General features: G+C 43.5%; 1 protein-coding gene across 1 annotated transcript in view; it reads right to left on the reverse strand.

The window, feature by feature from the left end:
* Nucleotides 1-21,275, reverse strand: part of SLC15A2 (solute carrier family 15 member 2) — a 39,630-nt gene extending 18,355 nt beyond the window's left edge. Inside the window, exons 1-11 of the mRNA XM_026082228.1 lie at nucleotides 21,144-21,275; nucleotides 17,906-17,993; nucleotides 17,138-17,279; nucleotides 15,379-15,471; nucleotides 14,188-14,287; nucleotides 8,674-8,764; nucleotides 6,327-6,404; nucleotides 3,422-3,504; nucleotides 2,066-2,152; nucleotides 1,641-1,730; nucleotides 1,217-1,261 (exon numbers count right to left, since the gene is read on the reverse strand). Coding sequence (XP_025938013.1) covers nucleotides 1,217-1,261; nucleotides 1,641-1,730; nucleotides 2,066-2,152; nucleotides 3,422-3,504; nucleotides 6,327-6,404; nucleotides 8,674-8,764; nucleotides 14,188-14,287; nucleotides 15,379-15,471; nucleotides 17,138-17,279; nucleotides 17,906-17,993; nucleotides 21,144-21,275 — 1,029 coding nt within the window. The remainder of the gene's footprint in view (nucleotides 1-1,216; nucleotides 1,262-1,640; nucleotides 1,731-2,065; nucleotides 2,153-3,421; nucleotides 3,505-6,326; nucleotides 6,405-8,673; nucleotides 8,765-14,187; nucleotides 14,288-15,378; nucleotides 15,472-17,137; nucleotides 17,280-17,905; nucleotides 17,994-21,143) is intronic.
* Nucleotides 21,276-22,081: the final 806 nt, after the last annotated feature.

Consider the following 22,081-nt stretch of genomic DNA (forward strand, 5'->3'; position numbering starts at 1 on the left):
ACTAAATCATTTCCTGTTAACTCTGGCCACCCTAGCTGAGCACTTCAGCTGGAGAAGGGAAGAAAGGGGAATTTTGCAAACATTTACTAGAATAAGTTTAATGGAGGAATTACCCCAATGTTGCAGTTAATTCTCACCTTTGGGGGTTGGGGCAATTCTCCATGGTTGTGGAAAGGGAATCAGACTGAAACACATGCCAAAAATCCATCCAAGCTGGTATAACAGAAAAAAAAMCCAAACAGTTTTCTTCTCCACCAGGGAGAGTTTAATAAGCGACTTCTGGTGATCCTTAAATGCTTTGTTAATGGATCACTAAATGCATGCTACCACAACAGCTTACGACAAAGTTTCTAGATACATATCACAAARACTGCATGAACTTTCATTGTTTTTTCTTTCTGGGGTGGATAAAATATTACTCAAGGTGTAGTCTTTTTCATGCATCATTTGAATTAATTAAGCTTAATGAGTATCACATGCTGAGAGTCCAATATCTAATGGGAGTGACATAGAAGGGCTCACATTTTGGGATTTAAAGTGTAAAATGGGCATTTATAACTCTAAATACTGACCTGAGTATCCACAGGTAAGACCCAGATGGCCTGTTAAAACATATATGTCTGGAAACAGGCCCTGTAGGGTGAAATCTTTAGGCAGACAGCTCATCTACATTTATCTGTCATTGCATCTGTACCATTAGCCATTCACACCTTTGAAATACTTTATGGCTACTAACTAATTAATCCTCACCACATCTCAACCCTTTACGCAGGATTCCTGCCGACTGCTAGAGGCTTCATTAACGTATTACCAACTATGCCGCAGCAGAAGTATACAACTATGATAGCTCTAATTACACCTCATAAYGGCTGCGTGAACTTTCTCTGACTTCCCTGTCTTCAGTGGGGGTAGCAGGCTGGAAACCCTACCTGAGCTGATAAGTAGCTTGCTCAAGGTCACAGAGCAACTAGTGGCCAATGCTTAAGCACTCCTGACTTTGCAGGCTGCTGATGGCTCCCCAGCCCTAACTCCTTGCCAAGATGTGCTGTGATGAATTGCATATGGCCACCTAGAGCCTTTCTCTTCTAATCACCAGAAGTGCAACTCATACAGACTCATTACGCAGAAGCTCTTAATATTGCAAGTCTCCGATTAAAAAACAAGAGTAGTGATGTTACTACTAGTTTTATCATCCCTGGTGACATTAAGTACTTACAAAATCAGCATTCATCTTTGTGGCTTGCAAAGTCCACCTGGATCCCTAAGGAGAAAACAGACAGCTGTGAAGCCTTCAGGATGTCCTACAGGTCTAGAAAACATGGAGACAAAGATGATGACCGTGCTGGAGGTCTTATTTTCCCTTCTCCTTACTCCTTCCCTTCTCTTTAATGCCTTTATCTCCTGTCAGTGGGCATGGCACACACTTTTTTCTCAGCCTCCCATCCCAAATAACGAGGCAGGACTGCGAAGGCATGACCAGCAGTGATGATAGGTACTGCCTTAACAAGCCCGTGGACGCGTGGTTGAAGTGTGCAGCTCTGTGTCCCCAGGACACTGCAGTGTCAGGAGAATTCGGTTACCCTGGCATGACTGGTGCAAACCCAGCCTGGCAGCCCGGCCCATGGCGCACTGTACTGTACCTGCTGATCAAACAGGGCCCAGAACATCGGCAGTGGTATGAACAGGAAGAGAACGCGCGTCACCATTTTAACCTCACCGATCAGTTTTTTCTACAAAAGGAATAGGCAAAAAGGTAAGATGGGGGGGATGAACCAATAAGAACTTGAAGCTACAAAGCGTGAGAGCTCCTATTTCTTTCCAGAGAGTTGCATGGCAATTTTTCATTGCACATATTCATGATATTGSACATATTTGCATTTCTACATTTCAGTGCAGCACCTAAACTGTCCATTAAGGGTCAGGAGAGTACAGATGTGGGAATGGACAGGCAAAGTGAGAGCACAGTGCATGCGAGGAGTGGTGTGCCATGTGGGAAAGCTAGTTTCATGCCTTCTGCCCTCCTTCCCTCTTCCACTACRCACTTGCCAGGTAAGGCATTACTTACTGAGTATTTTTCTGACGCCCAATCTAGCCAGTGATCTCTCTTTGGAATCTGACGGGAGCGGTTTTTCAGCCGGTTTTTGATAGCAAACTAGGGAGGAAAAACAGGTGAGTAACTCCTGCATGTGTGCCACCTAGTTTAACTATTTCCTTTGCCTTTCAGAGACCTTACTTTCCTGCCCTTCTCAGATTCCCAACTCAAGGCTGCCCTCCCAATCCCCAGACATAAGCAGCTCCAGATAATTGTGAGGGTTTTGCTGGACACTTCTGATATCTAGATGTGCAGGACTGGACCCTTTATGACCAATTCTCTGAAGGAAAATTTCTGTGACACTGGTTGAGTAAATGCGGGAATGAACTACCTCGTGTCTTGTCTTTCCCAGACAGATGTGATATTGGCCCCCAAAGATTGTTTCTTKCTTGATTTAAAGCTTGCTACATGATAAAACTTTTAAAATCTTTTATTTTCTGAAAGGTGCCTTTTGGATTGACGACTGTGCTAGGGAAGAAATGCCTCATTAGCCACAGCAAAGTCAAAATCGGAATTCACATTTCTTTCTTGTTCTGTAGGTCTTCCTTTGTATATTCCTGCTGTGGCCCATGTCTCAGTCAATCCTAGACCATCTTTCGTGTTGGTTTCTCACTGCAGGAGAAATCAAGTGACACCACTTATGTAACTGGTTTGTTTATGCTGTGCACTCCAGCCATTGAACAGACCCTAGCAAAAACAGTGGCCACCTCACTTAAGAATCAAGAAAAAGAAAAAACCTCAGCCTGTCACTAGCATAGACCTAGGCAGAGAGTAAACATCTGCTGTTTGCAGCAGCTTCCTGAAAGAGAAATGTTATTACCCACCTAACACCAAGAGAGTAATTTTTCATACACTGTATTCAGTTCACACACTATGAAAGATAATTGATAAGGCTATAATATGACTTCAGCAGGTGTCTCTTTCATTTACATTAACATGCTGAATGTGCTTAATAGGAATGCATACTATTACTGTCTCCTGAACTGATAAACTTCAGTAAAGTTATTCAGCTGAAAAAAATTGAGTCATATTTCTGACACTCTGAGGGTTTCTGAATTTTCCCTTCGGTTCAGTTATCACCTGCATCCCCACTAGTGGTTCTGCTCACATCAGCAGAATAATTCAAAGAGTAAAGAAAAACAATCAAAATATTGAAGGAAGGACAAACTAGGTCCTAAATGTGTTCCTTATTTCTTACAGCTCATCAGCAAGACATCCAGGAGCAACATACAGAAGAACTCTAAATACCACCTCCAAATTCCCATTGTACTTTTCTGACCTGTAGCCTCAGAGTCATGCATGAAAAGGAAGGGAACAGCACGCACTTACTCCAATGCATTTGCACACTTCAAGTAAGACGTTCCCTTCCGGTGGTGTTTTTCTGTACAGTCCACTTCCAGCAATGAACACAACTGAAAAATATTATAATCCAAATGGGAATTCATGCGACTAAGGGCTTACTCATGTACTGGTTCCTGTGGAGGACCATCCACCCCCGACCCTGTATTCAACAGAAATCCTCTCCCCTGGKGCTTACAGGGTTGTTCTTTCATCAAGCAGAACAAATATACAGGATTCCATTAATGCCTTCAGATGGAGCAAAATGCAACATCCTACAAGAGGCTGTGGGATCCCCAGGAAGTCACTGTCATCTTCTCATGATCTGCTCTGAAACAAGAGGCATCTCCACATCTGATTTGCACTGGGAATTAATGCTTTGAAAATCCTCCCTTATTCCTGCTTTTTATAGGCTAAAATTRTTGAACAATCTACATTTAATTGCTGCATCTAATGTATTATATCTGTGTTGGAACCCAATTCTGAGTCATTGCAACTCTGTGAGGAGGAATCCAGATCCAACCTGGGCTCYGTATATTTGCATCTCACACAGATTTCAGTGGGAACTGTCAATCCAGCTCATGAAGGTCACTGCATCACATGCTGGCATTAACAGAAATTACCTGTTTTGGCTTCCATAAAGGAATGGAAATTTTAAGATATTGTTTTGTCTTGTTTTTCTCCCTCAAAGCACAGAGAACACTAGAGCAAGCCTTCAAAGCTCTGTCACAGATGGAGCTATCTGATTACAGACAATCTGTCCTGCTCTTTGAGAGCCTTAGACTGCATTGCAATTACAAAGACATTAACATGGAGAAGCACTGCAGAAGCTGAAAGTGGGCTCCATCAGGCCCAACCTCAGCACTTTAAGCTAACCCAGTCATCCAGGGTCACTCCACAGCCAATGGAGAGAAGCAGGTATTTCTGTCCTAATGCAGGTGTCTTGGGAAATTGGGGATGACTCATCATTTCTCTTCTCCGACTACGAAGAWGACCCGTGACATCCAGTTTTGACTTGCAAAACAATCAGAGAGGCTGCTGAAGTCAGTTTAGGWGAATCCCACTCAAAGACCCTTGTCCAAAGTCAGAGTGCATAATTGCACGTCCTAACTTCTAGCATCAGCATGTAGAGCAGTTGGTGCCTCCAAAYGGCGATTCACGAGCTTTCTTGAAATATCTTCTGGGGATGTCATTGAAAACTGAGGTTCTAGCACCAGCTTTGGCATTTGAGATTAGACAGTATCAATCTTCATCCAACTGTCAGAAACTGAAGAAATCCAGGTAATCTTGCTCTATAAAACTTCCATTCTGCCTCTAGACCTATCCTCACTTTCCAGCATCACAGGGGGGCAGTCAGGACTGGAAGGGYATTTTCTGCAGTTCTGCATGCTGCTCACATAGTCAAAGAAATCATTTCCAAGAGCACTTTAACATGTTACAAAAGAACACGAAGCCACTTTGCCAGACAGACCGTGGAATCTGGCAGAAAGACACTAGCTGAAAACACATTTCGATTGACGCCCRCACTGAAACTGCAATATTTACATGTCCATTTTCCCCTGGGCAACTGCTACCCTGCTGGAAACATTCATCACACAATGGCGCACAGAAGATCCTGTGCTGTCTTAAACTGATATGAACAAGCCATATGGGAAATGAGAAGCTTCTCATGCCCATGACCATGCACTTTTTTGAAAATAATTGCTGTAACATTAGCTGTGAGCTGATGACATTTCTCCAGGGTCCTGATCCTTCTCTCTCATGGAAGTTTGAGGGGAAAGAGCAACATTCGCATTCCCTAGGGGGACAACTTTTCAAATCACAGGTGCTATGGTGAAATCACACAATTGCTTGGTCTCTCAATTAAGCTAACAAGCCGAATGAGAACTCACCCCATGCTGTGTCAAACCCTCTCAAATGCAGTGTAATAAGGGGACTGCTCCCCTCAGTCACCTGCAACTGTGAAACTAAAGCTAAGGGGATGTCCTCTGTATTGGCTACCAAGGAATAACAGTAGGAATATGGAAACTACTAGGTATTTGACAGAGGTTGAAGGAGAAACATTGGCAGTACTTTAACAGGGGTAAGATGCAAGCTTTAGGAAATAGGGTGATTGCAGCTGCCTCCTGACACTTAGGCAATAAGGGCTTATTACCGCAACATAATAATAAGCTGTCACTGTAATTGTGCGTATGACTTCAGTCAAGCAAACTGAGACAGCTCAGAATAAAGCAATGTCTCATTCAGTTTCCTCTTTTGGGATTTCTGTGTGGCAAAAAAATTCTGAAGCAAACATCTGGGCCATTAAAGATGGTCCCAAGCTACAAAAAGCATGTGGAGATGTTAAAAGTTGCATGCTAAGCTTCTCTCCTGTAAGTTGGGGGACTTTGAGGACTGCTCAGATTGCAGCTCAAAGGCCAAACATGTTCACAGGCAAAGCTGCAAAATACCAGGAGAATCATTTTGGTGCCTCCCCTTGTTCTGTAGCACAAGGCAATTACATATCACAAAACACTTACCAGACAACTCCCTTACCAATGTCATGATACAGAACTGCAGGATGGCCATAGCCTAAATGAACCAGGTTTTCTTTGTTGTCCTGAATTATCTTATTACAACATCAGACTTTGACAACGGTGGAAGCAGATCAGAGAGACTTGAGGAGACAAGATTAACACTACTACCGTGGCCTGTGCTGGAGAAACACTTTAGGTGGGGTGTCAATGGGTTACTCTAAGTTAATAGTTCTAAAACTTTACAACTGTTGGATGACCTTGAAACCTTGAGTTTCGCATCACAGTATCCATCCAGAGTTGTTGAACTTGTGCATTTTCTTATCTATCCATGCACTCCCAAATGGTTAATTACTATTCTAAGCACTATAGTTTCCACTTACCAAGGGCTAACACCATCAGTGCTGCTGGGACGCCAAAAGCCAGTGGGTAACAATCCTCTCCAAAACATTTCACATCCCCTAAAAAGAAGGCGGAAATAAAAGCATCTCATTACAGTCAGACTTATGTTACCTGGGCCTTTGATTTAGTTCCCCTAAATCAGTCACTTCCACTGGCTTTAAATCTTCTTTGCTGGTGCTTGACGCTGTGAATTGAATCTCCTTGAAACAGTTGTCCTCCCTTGACAGAGACAATTTGGAAGCAGGGTTAGTGTCTGCCAGCAACAGCAGCTGATAACGGGATACTGATGAGAATGGTAGCCAGGAAGAGGGGAGGAGCAGACGAATAGGTAGAAAGAAATGGTGGGAACTGTAAATGCTCAAAAAAAAAAAAAAAAAAAAATCAGAAAACAAAAACCCCAACCTTCCTACCTGGTTAACTAAAAATCTGGGATCATTCTGTATTTGACTAGATCTAAATACTAGTACAGTATTTCTGCATTATTTGTGCCAGCTGCATGAATTATTGAGCTAAAATCCTGAATCTGTTTTCATATCAACTTACAGTGGACAAGGTGAAGCCAGTATGCCTACTCCAGAGTAAGAGGGAGTGCAGCATTAGACTTAATGTTCCAGCTGCATCTCCAGTTTCTCCAGTTCTCTTTCTTTCCACCTTCCCAATCTCACTAGAGCTAGCCTGTCCCAGACCTCAGATCTTATGATATTATGAGCCATCAGGAAGCCAGGTTTTCAGAACGTGGCTTTGATTGATCGGAGCTATACGGTTAACTGTGGGAGCTCTGAAACCCTGTGCCTCTTGGCCTAKCTCAGTTCTCACACTATGTGAATTTAGAAATCCAATTGCAAACAGCAATCCAGCAGTGAGATCTGTGTCTGTGTGCCAGTGGCTATAAACTATTGTATTCTTAAATGGAGCAATAACAAATACATATGGCTAAAATAAGCCCACATAGTTAACAGGAAACCAGCCCGTGAAACCTTCGTTGTTACTATTTGTTGTCCCTGGGCAGTCATGGTCAGTCGCATACCCATGTGCATGCATAGCGTTCATTTGTCTATTTTCAGTGAATTAGCCGAAATTCAAACCCAAAGCTGGCAGCAAAATGTTATGGACACACTGAACTTTTGACATGCAACGTGAGCTAAAACTGTTGGACTTCTACACCTAAAAAATATATATTCTACATTTCTGCCAAATGTCTATGAACTGCATTTCTTGTTCTTCCAAGAAAAGCTTTCATGCTTTGCAGAAATCTTACTCTTTTCCCATCCACTTCACCTCATTTCCATGTTGCAACTAGTTTATTGTTACACTGTATTGGCACAGACTTTGATGTCCAAAGGGGACCAGATTTTCATCCACCCACTGATTACATTTAGCAGCAGCCCCTTCCCAACAGAATATGGATGTGAGGACATCATTGGTAAAAGAAAGAGCAAGAGAGACAGTTTGTCTTTGCCTGTATGCTTTGGCATAAATACAAGAGAAGCACAATTGCCCACTGCCTCGTGAAAYGAACAGCCTGTTAAAATAGCCACTCTGAACAAAGCAAACCTCCTGGTGGCCCTTGGATGAAATGAAAAAAAAYTGTTACTGAGCATGAAGGCTACCTTGTCCCTGTCCCCTTTGCCTATGGACTGCTGTCCTCCTTCCGCCTGTGGGTCTGTATTTAGAGTGTGCCAATCTCCTTGGCTTCTAGGTGCTGAGATACAATGGAGTGAGTGCAGCAAAACTACAGACTAAAGGGGTTGTGCAAGCTGGCTGGAATGCAAAGTAGGCCTTAAGTGGGGCATAGGCCTGGGCTTTGTCTTCAAGGCTAATTCCTCAGGGCTGCAATCTTGCAACTGGACCCACGCAGACAAGCCTGGGTGCAAGTACAGAGCCCTCTGGAAGTCAGCAGCGCCCTGCATGAGGGAGAAGGTAGGACTCCAAAACGAGCCCTGCTAAGTCATTCAGCCTGAACACCTGCACAGAACAGCAGGGATCAACCTCCACCCAGAGGTTACCTGCAGGCAAGACCAGGGAACAATCCTGCACTGGCAGGGTGGAGGATTAGACCATACAGGTCTTTCCACCTTCCATATTTTAACTCTACAGTTCAGGCTGGCTTTGAAATACAGCTGGGAATATGGTTTGCGTGACTCATATGCTAGTACCCATAAATCCGTTATGCTGCTACGGCAGGATTAACAAGGCGTAAAYGCAATACACTGGCCACTCCAGAGATAATGTAATTTCTGTCATTCAGTTGTCATGAGAGCCTAACTATGCACAGCAGAGTAGTCAGAGGGCAGCTAAATTATCRACTTATTCTAAATCAACACTGACCTCTCAATACAGGAGTAACAAACGTGGAGATCAGACTTCCAGCATTAATGGATAAATAGAAGACAGAAAAAAACTTGCTTCTCTCCGAGGTCTAAAACAAGAGAAGACAATATCAATGTCACAGCTAACGCACAGCATTGGGCTTGCAAATTGAACACTATCAATTCTCTTGTTAGGAAGGCTGGGTAAATATTGACACACAGTGCATAAAATGTTAAGCAAACAAGCTTGCGTTCAGGTGATGGTAAACGCTCACACAAATCAGCTCACGTTACTTGAGAAGCGCTTCGGGGCTTTTTGGCATTTCAGAGGAAAAGCCACTGCTTTGAGAGTGCTGTGAAAYTGGAAGGGGGAAAACCATTTACTTATTCAGAACAAGTAGCATGATTCAGATCCTCTGTCACCTAATTCAAYCCAGTTTGGCACAGCTTGACAAGTCCATCATTTTTTCCCATGTCTAAGCTCTTTTTTCCCCTCCTCTTCTCCAGTGCAGAAATAGAAAAAGAAACCTGTTATTTTGAGGAGTTGGTACCRATAGCATAGATGGGAGAGCAATAGCAAACAAGAGAAGGATTTGTCAGGTGAGAGATTACCAAGATGAGACCARCCAATCTCAAATTAATAGGGTAAATTAAATCTATTGGGGCAAATCAAGGGCCTGATGGAGGGACTGACTCTTAGAGAAAGAGTTCAGAATTCAGCCAGTGCTGTAACAAATTACAATTCATAAAGACAAAAGATTCCTGCTGATCTCCTTTCCTCCTGCATAATTCAAAATTTGGAAAGAATCAAGGACTTCCATGCTAAGTCTGGTCCCCTTAGCAGGACTGATGTGTAGGGGCGCTCTACTGAGAGCCATCTCTCCTTGTTTATGGGATTTCTTTGGAACACACACACACACACACACACACACACACACACACACACAGTGCTAAACCTCACCCCTGTGCCTGGGCAGGTCAGGGAAGTGGCTAAAGAGGAGAAGGCTACCTGACCTACACCATGCTCACCTGCACCACCAGCTATTCCTACAGCTGGACATCTGAGTTGGTGAAACCAGCATTTAAGGACAGTCCAAGCCCAAGCAGCCAATATATCCCACACGTATCTAGGCTCAGCTCCCAGCTGTCACCAGGGCATCTTATCATAGTGCGCAAATCACCTGGGACATGGCTCAGCACTGGGCAGGGAGCTCCTTAGGGCACCTTGAGCCATGTGTCTGTGACCTGAGCATCATCTGAATGCGAAGCTTTAACTCAGCTCACTGTAAGGAAGCTCTCCAGGGGCCTGGTTTGCCTCTTCTTCTAAAACATGTCCTGCTCCCTTCTACTCCCTGAGATGCCAATAATTACAGGGCTGGAAAACAGGAAAAAGCGTGAAGAATTGCAGACAGCTTAAAGAGGACAACCCTTAAGGAAGGAAGCCAAGGATCCCCAAAAGTACCAAAACTTCCCACAACTGAAAGTGTGGCCAATGGGAAATATTGCTACCTCCTATGGCAAGAAACCTCTTATCACAGCAGAGAATTACTACAAGGGAAGGGAGGCAAGCAGGAGCTTGCTGGAAGGGCTTTTCTTAYGTCCCCTTGTGATGTGGATGCTGGGACAGTGAGGGTGAGACCTCGGAGAGCTCCCATCRCCTCCCACTGCCACCCACCAAGGAGGACTGGACATTCCTGCGCTTGGGTGAAGGGCTGCTTTGTCTGGCCCCAGCACAGCAATGAAGACCCATCAGCTTGGGCTCTTGGACCTTACAAAAGTTTAAAACTTGTCAGCCCCAGACAAACTAATCCATTCATTACTTGTAAATGATTTATCCTGAATTAAAGGAGTAGTAAGCCTTTATTTTATAAGATCCCTGCGGCTTGTTCCCATGGTTAACAGCAAACAGCACTGTGTCTTTATTATCTCCAAAACTCCATTTCTGTCCTTACTGATTTTTTTGATTACCTGGTATTTTCCATTGCTACACTAGGCTAATAGAGGTATACTTTATTCTACCTTTATGACCAGCTATTTGCCATCATAAAGAAATCTAAAGAAATTACTAGCCTCAGCAATCTCCCCCGATTCTGGTGTAGCACTGCCATGACTTGATAGGGGTGGTGTGGAACAGTCCTCAAACCTGCTCTCTTCTAGCCACATTCTCATGCTGTATCTACAGCCTTTCCTATCCGAGCAATTTTGAACTTCCATAAGCTGAGCAGGACTCAAGCACACAGCTCTCGGCATGATAAAGTCTAGAGCAACAGTTGCCAAAAGCAACGGGTTGGTAAAATAAGAGGATAGTGATGCATAAAGAATTTGGGGCATCTTATTTCACACATTTACAAATTTCAGTTATGGGAAAAAATGGTCAGAGAAGCAGAAGTGAGTACAAAAATAATGACCTAGCAGCTTGCAAGTTGTGCTGATTGGAAAAAAAAGAATTCCCTCCTTGCTTTCTTAATCTTTGGAGCAGACGTACATTAATAACATGATTTGGATTAGCTAATTTGAGAAAAGGTACCATACATGATAATCCTGATCTCCATGGCAACAGAAAAAAAAAAGAAACAAAGAGAAAGAGCTATTTAGTACCTTCAAAACCGTACCACCTTGTTTGAAAGCAGCTTTGGTCCTTAATTAATATGCACAGCAGCCTGTGCATTTATATAACATATTGCAAATATTATTCCATTCAGGCATTTTTAGCCTGGACTGCTAATCCTATAGACAAAGATGCTTAGAAATCTCCTGCAGATAAATCCATTTTCCCTATCTGACCTCCTGCTGAACCAGTGGTCTCCATCACTGTTTGCAGTAGTACTGTTCTCAAAGTGGCAGCTCCAAGGATATTACATCCATAAAGTATTTTAAAGAAAACCAGACTGTGGTGTGCATTTACCTCAAAATCTAAATTTGTCTCTATGTGGGAATATGCAGGACCACTTTTATATTTTTGATATATAGTTATATATATAGATATATACACACACAMACATATATACACACACAAAATATATATATAAGTTTTAATATGTATTTAAAGTATTATATTTTTATATTTATATATAAAAATTTATATTAAAGTTTTATATATCTTTATACATAAATATTTGTTCAGAACTACCACATCTCTGGTTTCCAGACGGAACAAGTGAGCCTGTGCACTTAATGGCTCAGATGAAGTTTACTGGTGTCCTGCAAATGAAGGAAGAACTAAATTCTTCGTTTCATTGGGAATTATCATAACTTCTTCCACTTCAGGTAGGACAAGATATGAAAAATATGACGACTCCCCCTCAAACAACTCTGAAGGGAAGAAACATTTTGGTTGGCCCCAAACATTTCATTCCTTACAAAATCAAAGCTTCTCATTCCAATTTTGAAGACTTGTTTCCTTTCACATAGCATCAAATCTTTTTTTCTTTTTCTTTTTTTCCCTGAAAGGCAAAGTCATTTCCAGATGGTAAAATACAAGATTTCTGCTCTAAAAAAAATGAATGGAATAGCACATTGTCCTTATCAGAAGCCTTTTAACAGTTTTTCTAAATTTGTTTCTCATGAAGGCAACATGCAGGTGAATATTTGAACCTTAGCATTTGATAAATTTGTTGGAGAGGTATAGTCTGAATACTGGAGAATGGGCACAGACCCACACAACCATAGGTAATTCAGTATTTTCTCTGTAACTCAGCTGTAGTGGTAAGTTTGGGATAATAATACTTATGTGCCTGACTGGGGTGCTGAGATTCATTAGCTGAAGTCTACAAAACACTCAGAAGATAAGTGGTACATATTATCATATTGTAATTAGCTGGTAATTGAAAGATGCTGGGTAAACATTATTAATCATTAATATTCATAAAAGTAGTACTTCTGAACAGGCTGCTGTAACACCTATGGCAATCCTTTAGGGACAATTATTGGTGCTGCTAGCAGGGATGCCCACATGCCAGCATGCACCGGGCATATTCCTGGAGCGCTGAGCAGCACTGCACAGCGGCCTGCTCTCGGTCAGGGTTGTGCCAGCTGAGGAGGCCGGTGACCGCCAGCTGATTGCTGCTCCTGCTGCTGCAGCGTCCTCTAACGCACAGGCTGGACATGCCTGCACAAGGGTCTGCTTGGAATAAGCGGCTATCAAACCTCCCAGCTTCTTTCTGCTTAGTATACCTTAGTCACCAGCTGCATGGCTTCAATATCACACAGTTCAGGTGCAGAAAGCACAAATCTTCCCCAAATTTTAAAAGAAGCATTCTAGTCTATATTACTCACTTTTTAAATGCTGACTATATACTGGSGCATTGCAAAAGACAACACCTGGCTCCCATCCCCAGGGGCTATCCTTTGTCCAAGGTCCAACCAACCCTACAAGTGCCTTTCCTGCTGGACCATTAGTCTAATGTCCTTCTTCAATGCCTCCACTACCGGGGACTTTCGACAGCCCCAGCCTAGTCCAGGACTTCTCTGGATCTACTGTTGGAAAGTCTACTGTCTATCCTAAATCATCCTTCTTGAATTTAAGACTACTCATCACAGACTGGAACAATTATTCCCTTCCTTGTAGTGGCCTCTTACATATTTGAAGACCTATGTCATGCACAGAAGTTGCACAGAAGTTGATTTGAATATTATTCATTGAGAAAACCAAAATTTTTATTTGTATATTAGGTCAACATAAATCAAACCATCTAATTTCAAGTCAATTTTAAATGTTCCCTTGTCTGAGCTGCAGTAGTACCTCCTGACCCTCTTCGCTGCAGTAGTACCTCCTGACCCTTAAGCACCACCTCATCCCTGATTGAGCCCCTGTGTTGCACAATGGGAGTTCTGAGATTGGCATCTTACAGGACATGAAAGCCAGGTGGGGGCCAAGCACTTATGATGGAGAATGAGGACATGAGGCACCTGGACTACAAATCAACAGATGCACTACAAATAGAGCTAAAAAAAACCATTTTGCCAAGTGCAAACCACAATTCTGCAAAACCTTCTATTCTGTGAAAACAACATATTTCAACCTTTTGGCTATATTTGGTACTAGAACTACATTTGAAATACCGGAATTTCCTATAGTTCCTTCTGAGCAATATTTAAGATACAGGCTATTACTGCTCACTGTTTTGAGGGAAACTTTCCAAGAAAGCATAGGGACTGACAATAAAATTTCATCTTTCATTCACTATATTGCATTGCAGTGCATTATCACCTCTATTAAGTTGGCTCAGAAGTAGCTACCTTTCCATGGTATGTTGTACAGGATCTTCCAAATACTCCAATGTCCAATTAGCATTTAGATTATTTAATGCAATTATGACCCATCTATCCCAATGTCATCTCTGTCCTGCTGTCAGTTCCCTTTCCTGAGCCATCCTGATTCTCCTAAGTCTCATGCAAACCATCCTGTGAAGCATCCTCTCTACATTTTTTTCCTAGCAAACTACCCTTATTTTAGTACAACAGGATTTGATCACAAACATGCTCATAAAGTAACCAGACACTGCAGATTTTAGGAAAGAAAAGAAAATCTTACATGTTCCTCTTCAAACTGGTCCCCACCAAATGCAGAGACACAGGGCTTGATACCTCCTGTTCCAAGGGCGATCAAAAACAGACCAACCATAGACAGGACCCTTCATGCAAGAACAAAAATATCACCATTGCAGAACCTTTACAGCACTTAGGAGAGCATTTTAGTGTCACCCAACCATGATTTCTCCAGTATCACTGTCTTTTGCACGTGGGCAATGATGACGAGCAAGCTAAGCGTGAAAAACAATTTCTATATTTGGTAGCAGTCAATTAACAAAACAGTTTTTCTCAGTTTCTTGCTGCTCTGAGGTCCTATCAGACATAACAGATCAAACATCTGTGGGATTATTTTTGACTCATATGAAAACAAGAGATTGCAGAGATCAACGGGGAAAAAAAGAATAAAAAAAGACTGCCTATAGGATTTTCAGCCGGGGTGAGTCAAAAGGGTTGGATTAACATCATTTTTGGGTGCTTTCTACCTCCCAGTGCTCCTCAAAATCACATTGTTGGCCCTACAAATTATTTCTCTATGGAACAGGAGTGTCAGGACTGACCAAGTCTAGGACATCAGGAAGCTGCTCTGTAAATGAGATGTGCTCCTGCCTGTGTATTCACATTTTCAGAGTTGTGGCCACTTAGGCCAAAAGAGCTTGGTGGTTTCAGAGATGCCAGCTGGGGAACTAACCCTGACAATCCTATCAGTTATGAATCTAGAGGGCAGGAAGGGTAGTAGCTTGAAGAAGACGGATCATTCCTCTGTTACAGATCATGTTGCATCTTCTACAGGTTTTTTGTGTTCCCAGGCACACAGAGCTGCTGAGATGGGCAGCAATGCCAATGAGGAAATGAGGGAAGATTTGGGGGGGAGGAGAGGGTGAAGGAGCCTGGTACAGGCAGCTGGAATGGGAAAGACCAAACTCCAGTGACATGATGTAACAGAGAGGGGCAATCAGATGTCCCTTTTTCAAAGGGTTCAAAATCGTTGTGGTGGTTTCCAGCTCCTGCTGCATTCACGCTCTARCTTCCAGCTTCCCCCTTCCGCTCTTACCCAGACATCCCAAACCTTTCCCTGAGAAAAGCAACCTATGCATAGCCCCCAAACTGCTCACCTGATGGTGGTGAAACAACTGACAGTACTGGGTAAATCAATTACCATTGCAACAGCATTGCAGCTTCAACAGTTACTTACACATGAACAACCTGGTTCCCTAGGGATGGAATTGCGCCGACTGACTTTATCAAATGGCCAACCACATACACAATGGAGAGGTAGATGATCGTCCTGTGAAGAGAGCAAACAGCAGTGACTGAAGGTGCTGGGTGATATACGATCTGAAAACAGAGTGTGCCTGTGTTTCCTGATATGGCAGGTCTACTTGGCAGATGCACAAGGAACTGATTAGTCCATACGCCTGATATTGCATGCAACTATAATTCTTTTGTGTCAACACCGAACGCACTRGAAGAAAGAGATAGGCAAATAGGTTCAGATTAAGAAGAAGGAGGGATAGCCCCTGCTTTCTTCACCGAGGTTGCTGGGCAGAATAAACTAACAATGTTCCAGTACGTCACACATGGAAAGCTGTGAATAGAAGGGTACTATTCATATCCAGCTTCATTTCCAGATTACTAATAACTGGCATTTTCTAGCATGTACCTAAATGAATCCTTAGTTTGGAAGGTATCTATAAGGACTGTGGCCCACATTCAACCCACTTGACCAACACATCCAAATTAGGAGTGTGGTTTCCCTGTTATGAGGGAATGATATATGAGTACCTCTGAAGTATTATTGAGCTCATCTATCTGCCCCCTCATCTTGGGGGGGGGGGGGAAGGAAATCTGATTAGGGAGATGAAGYTCTTGAGTGTACTCCATTCCTTAAACATCTTCAGGATTATCACATGCCTACGTATTTATGAGCAGCACAGACACACACAGAGGAAATGGAAGGACTTGTTAGGATGRAGGCATTGGATGCTCTAAAAGGAGATAGGGATTAGCATAGGGACTTATCTTCTCGCATCACCATGCTGCAAGATCAGATATCCTCAGATAGCAATAAACATGGCTATGAGACATTGAATAATTGTTAAACCCCCCCGCTGTTACTTTTCATTCAAAGGGACAAGAGAATGACTGAAATTGAGCACAAAGCACAAGGGAAAAAAGAACATAAGTAACCCCTTRGAACTTCCTGTGGGAGAGAGGTATCCCAGTTTGTTTCTTCATGTGGAGACTCACGTTGCCAGGTGTGCTTAGTCCTAGAGAGACAGGTCCAGCTACACTTCATCACTCCGACAGCAAGACTTCTCAGGCAGTGAATAGACAGGACCAAGAGAAGAAAGTCCTCTATCCAGCTGCTCACCATGATTCCTTGGGGCAGACGATGGCCCCACAACTTATCAGTGTAAGGAAGAAACCCTAATCCACTCAGGGAAAATTTACCTGGTTATGTGCTGAGGGAGATGATTTGAGTGAACCCAGCTGACTTTCCCTGGGGTAAAAATGAGTGTGCTCACACACACCCTATGTGGGAAAGCATAAGTGGGGTTAGTGACATCTTCACCTGAAACTGCTAGATCCAGAAGATGACACTCTTCCTCACCTTCTTTGAATCTGTCTCAGCAGCAGATCTTGGCAAGCTGAGGGTTAATCACCCTACATCTCAACTTCCAAAGGTGTATAGGGAAGGAGGGTGGAGAAAAGGCGTGCTCATGACATTTAATTTGTACAAATTATTTTGTCCCATATCAATCCTTGCATGAAAGAGGAGCTCAGAATAGCATAAGCAAACAGACCAGCATTTCCTCCATTAACAGAGAGGAGCTGACCTTAGTAGGTGCATCTTTGCTGAACCCTGAGCTAAATGAGCCAGCCTCATAACAAGGAGCATGCTCAGCGCTACCCTCATGCAGACTGCATGGTGTAGAGTTGTCCTTACTTACTTGTATTTCCCCAGCCATGAGTCTGCCATGATGGCTCCAATGACAGGCGTGAAATAACAGAGAGCGGAGAAGGCATGGTACACAGARGTGGAGAGATTCTCATCCCAGTGGAAGAAGTTGATGAAATACAGTGTCAGGACAGCTAAAAGGAAACAAGCAAACCACATCAGATAATTAACATACATCTTCCCAGGTAAGCAGGAAACTACACYATAGTGGCCAGAAAAAATACACTGATTTGTCTAGCAGCTATAGGCACTGTTGTGAAAAGATCTGTGCTTTCAGACCTGTCCCTGGTATCCCGACACAGAAAGATCTCAAATGAGATATATGAGTATTAGCCTTTCTTTGCTCATACACATTTATATATAGCTGGAAAAGATGTTTTCTAGCTTATCTTACCCTAACCTGTAGCTTTGCTTATGAATATTTTCTATTTGCAAGTTACAGGCCTGTATGATTCAATTCTTAGATGCACTGATTTCACACAGCTATGAAAGACATCAGACACAGGAAAATCAGATTCAAGACAYAAAACCATAAAAAAATTGGAAGGGACATTTGGAGGTGTCTAACCCAAACTTCTGCTCAAAGCAGGGCTAGCTTCAACGTTAGGGCACATTGCTCATGTCTGCATCCCAAAAATACCAATTTAACAAAGACCTTTGAMAGACAGTGAGTTCACATACAGCACAACCCTGGGACACCAGATCAGTGTGCACAGAAACCCAAGGACAGAAAGTTGCTTCCCAGACATGGGACACGTACCTCTCATGCCATAGTAGGAGAAGCGCTCACAGAACTCATTCACCACAATGAAAGCAATGCTCAGGGGGTAGTTGGAGCCACAGAGTTTCTGTGGGAGACAAACCAGAATATATCAGCTTTGTGAAAGCCTTCACTCCAGCAACATATCCCCATAATGCCCCAGCAGCAGAGGCGAGCCCAGTCCAAAGCCCAGGAGCCCACAGCTSCCTGACTACCTCTTTGCCGCAATGTGAAAACCCACTGAGATGCAAAAATACCTTCAGATGCCTTTCTTCTGCATTTCGCACTTAAAGCTACTGCCTGCTGCCTTGAAACTGCTGCCTCTCCTAGTACTAGCCCTCACTTCAGCAGTTCATAGACCCCAGGGTACTGCTCCCTGCTGCATCCTTCCACCTGAAGCTGCTTCTTCTCCTGGGATAACCACCCTCAATCTCTGCACCTCAGTTGCACCAAAATGCATCACGGCTCACCGAGGCAGAGCATCAGCCCTGGCTGTGCTTCACTCCCTTCCCCATTCTCATGCATGGCACTCATTTTGTATTCCAAGAACACTGTCACAGCTATGGATAATTCAATCTATTAATCAAAATCAAAACAAAACAGTGATGGTTCAAACCTGGCCACTGTATGAATGAATCCTACTTAAATCTGGGTAAAATCTGCAGTCTCTAAGTTAAACAATGCATTTAAACATATATGAGTCTTGGCATGACCCTGAGTGTGCCTCAGTCCCTCTTGCTGCCCCCTGCACTCTGAGCAGCAGCTGCTGAGCTTCACTTCCTCACAACGGGGAAAGCAGGTTTTCAGAGCACCATCCAGCCTCTCCCAATTAGTGGGAAAGAGAGGCTTGTCATACACTAGGTGATGCATGGGGGGGGGGGATATCAACAGCTGCATTTATATTTATAGTTTTAATTTTTCAGTGGCCATAGCATGGGCCAGTGAAGTAAGATGAACTCTTCACATGCATTTCTGCTCCTGGTGTCAGAAATAATGTATTCCGTATTTCTTCCTAGAGTCCCAAATGCAAATACAGATACCAAAATAGATGTGTTTATTCAGGTTTATTCCACCACCAAGAGACCTGAGCTTATTTGGATCCCCAAAGGAATGGCATCAAGGTTACAAGATTTTAGTTTAATGATGTTGTCTTGCCCAAGATTACACAAGAACCACAAAAGAGAAGAGACCGGCTGTCAAAAAAAAAAAAAAAAAGCCTTCCATAACTCAACCCAACACTTCTAAACACAAATATTTTTGTTCTTTTTTATGTATCTTTCACTATGTATGAGATGCCTTTTTATTAAGCAACCCTTGGCCTCTTTGCTTTACTTGGGTAAATATGTAATTATCCATTTTATTATTTACTCTGAAACCATCATGCCCAGCATATGGCTTGTAAGACAGAGTGGGCTCCCTTGGAAACTGCACTAGGGCTTCCTGCTTTTAGACCAGCCTCAAAATGGTGGTGTATAYAAGCTGTAAATGCACAAACACACACACAGAGTATTTTTCTCCAACAAGTTCTTTGTAATTGAGAAGAAAAGCTGTAAAAGGCGAATTACATTTCCTGCAGGTACTTGCAGGTATTTTTGAACCTGGAAGTAAAAACTATGCAATAGGTATAATTTTATTCCTCACTTTCACAGACCTTGCTATTATACTCGTGATATTTAATAACGTTTGGCTGAGATGCAGAGTGTAACTGTTCAAACCCACAGGGCCAGGTGTCGGGAACACTGCTCCCTGAAATCACCACTATGCACTCCGACACACAAGCTCTGGTGGATTTAGCTGCAGCGGTTTAGGGTATCACGTGCCAGGCTGTGACCTGTAGTGACAGAAAACCTGGTGGTGGCCCACTTCTGCCGCCCCTTCTCTGGGACGGGCACCCTCTGCGGAGGAGCGGAAGCAGGCAAGAAAAGGAAAGCTGGAGGCAGCGGCTCTTCCCAGCTAACCCTGCCCACGTGTGAGAGTCAGCACCTTCAGCAATTGCTTACTAATGTGGAACAGAGTAGGGCATTTACAAGCAGGAATACTTCCATTTGGCACATATGTCATGAGATGGCACCAGCACATGCACAAACCCTCATGTATTCTCTTGGCTATATCACTGACCTGCCTGTGGCCTGCCTGGGCATCCAAAAGTGGGCAGCTTTCATCCATGAGGGCAGCCAGATGCAGTTTGCTCGCTTTCGCAGAGGAGGACCTTGCTCAGCAGAGAGCCCCAGCAAAAGCAAAGAGGCTAAGCCTGGATTCGCGAGCACACAGGTACTCTGCTGTGCTTAGCTATCAATGTGAACCCGGGATCTGCGGGATTTTGGAGCTCTTAAAGATACTGTGGAAGTTGATAGTCTGTGTCTTTGAAAAAAAGAAAGGTCATTTAAAGTGCCAGTTGCAGGAGATGTTTGCTTTCACCTCTCCCTCTTGTTGACTAGCTGCAAAACAGGATTAAATTTATGTACTTCACAGGAGCTCTAGTTATTTAATAGTTAATGCCTGCACAGTACTTAAAATTGTGAGCTAAATACTGGGCTTGCTAATGACATGACTGACTGAGGGCAATAAGAGCAAGTATTACAGTATTGTCCTGCAAGACAGAGCACATACAAAACAAGCCCTTTTCTCCCCAAAGCTGAGACAGCGTACAATTTTTAGGGGTCAACCACTCAATGAGAATTAGCCTGAAAAATCTGCACAAGCATCAAAGTCATAAGACAAGAAACATTCAGACGAATCTGGCTTTAAATCACAGCCAAAGATTTAAACCCGAGGCTCTGGCACTACGGGAGGGCTCTGGTACACACATCAGTGGCCCATCCTCAATTCCTGTCCTTTCTTCTGCTTGGCAGCATCTGCAGACCCTTCCCTGGTGGGTCTGATCAAACTAAATAAACAGGCCAACTCCCTCCCTCCCACGTACAACATCCCCCTTTACTTCAGAGAAACTCTCCCACAAGGAAAGGGGCGTTCAGGAAAAAGGCAGCAATCAAAACCTTTTTTCCCCAAAGACTCAGACAGCTCATTTTTTCCCCTTTAAGCTGCCCTTTCTTAACTAAATCAGGTTAATGGAAGGATTTTTGCCTTGAGTTGTTAATGCTTATTCCAACCCTCTGCAAGAAAGGGTGTTTGTCTGTCTCTAGCCAGAGCACAGCAGAGGAAGGAACAGAGAGATCTTGCAATGTTTAGAGCAAGCTGAGCAGAAAGCAAAGAAAAGGAAACCAGCTGTAACACTCACCGGGGATTTTTTCTGAACAGGGAAATCTCCTTTGGGGGGATCATCTCCTGCAGAAATAAAAGTGAACAAAGTTTCCTTGGATTCATTTCTCTGAAAAGCGTTCATCTCCTCTCTCGCCTTGTCTCCCACCATGCTATGTGGCCGTGGTGAGTTGACTGGGAAGATTTCCAGCCTCAGGCATGAAGTTTGATTCAGTTTGAGTTAACCCTAATTGAGCATATTTCTGCAGCCAGGGCAGAAGAGGGAGGGAGGTGCTACTATGAAAGGCGACTGCAGAGTTCAAGAAGAGTGAGAGAGTGCAGCCTAAATCATTCATGGGTTGGGGCTGCCAGTACTTTGTGGCACAGACCTGCTGTTTGCTTGGCATGCCCCCAGCTATCGTACGTGCATCAGCCCAGCACAGAACTGTATGCTGAACAGATGTGAGCTGAATAAAAATTCCAGGTCCCAGACACCTCTGAAGCCTGCAGATTTAGGAGTAAAGTGTGCTTCTCCCACCCTGTTTGGTAGTGACAGGTTTATTCTGCAGGGACTGCAATAATCTCCTTCCACTGCAAAGCCACACTTCCAGCCCAAGTTGTAACCACTGAAACGCTCACCATGCCAAACCCTCAGATATCAGGATGTCATGGATGCCTGCACTGTGTTAAATCATTTCTTTGCTATCCCAGGAGTGAGGTGACCCAGGATATGCTCCCGCACCATGTTCCCAGAACGACCTTGCCTTTTCCCAGAGAATGGTTTAATCTGGAGGGCACAGCTAGCATCTGAGAAACCTCTGTCTCTTCACCCTATATCCAGAAGGCCTTCTCTGGGCTTCCTGCATGGCAAGTGCTCCCTACACTGGGCTGGGAGCCCTGGGATTCTCAACACAGCTACATAGACCCAGGTCCCTGCAAGCACCCTGTTGTCCCTCCTCCCGCTGCCCTTCCCCGAGG

Source organism: Apteryx rowi, unplaced genomic scaffold (genome assembly GCF_003343035.1).
Source record: "Apteryx rowi isolate R43461 unplaced genomic scaffold, aptRow1 scaffold_57, whole genome shotgun sequence".
NCBI lineage: Eukaryota > Metazoa > Chordata > Aves > Apterygiformes > Apterygidae > Apteryx > Apteryx rowi.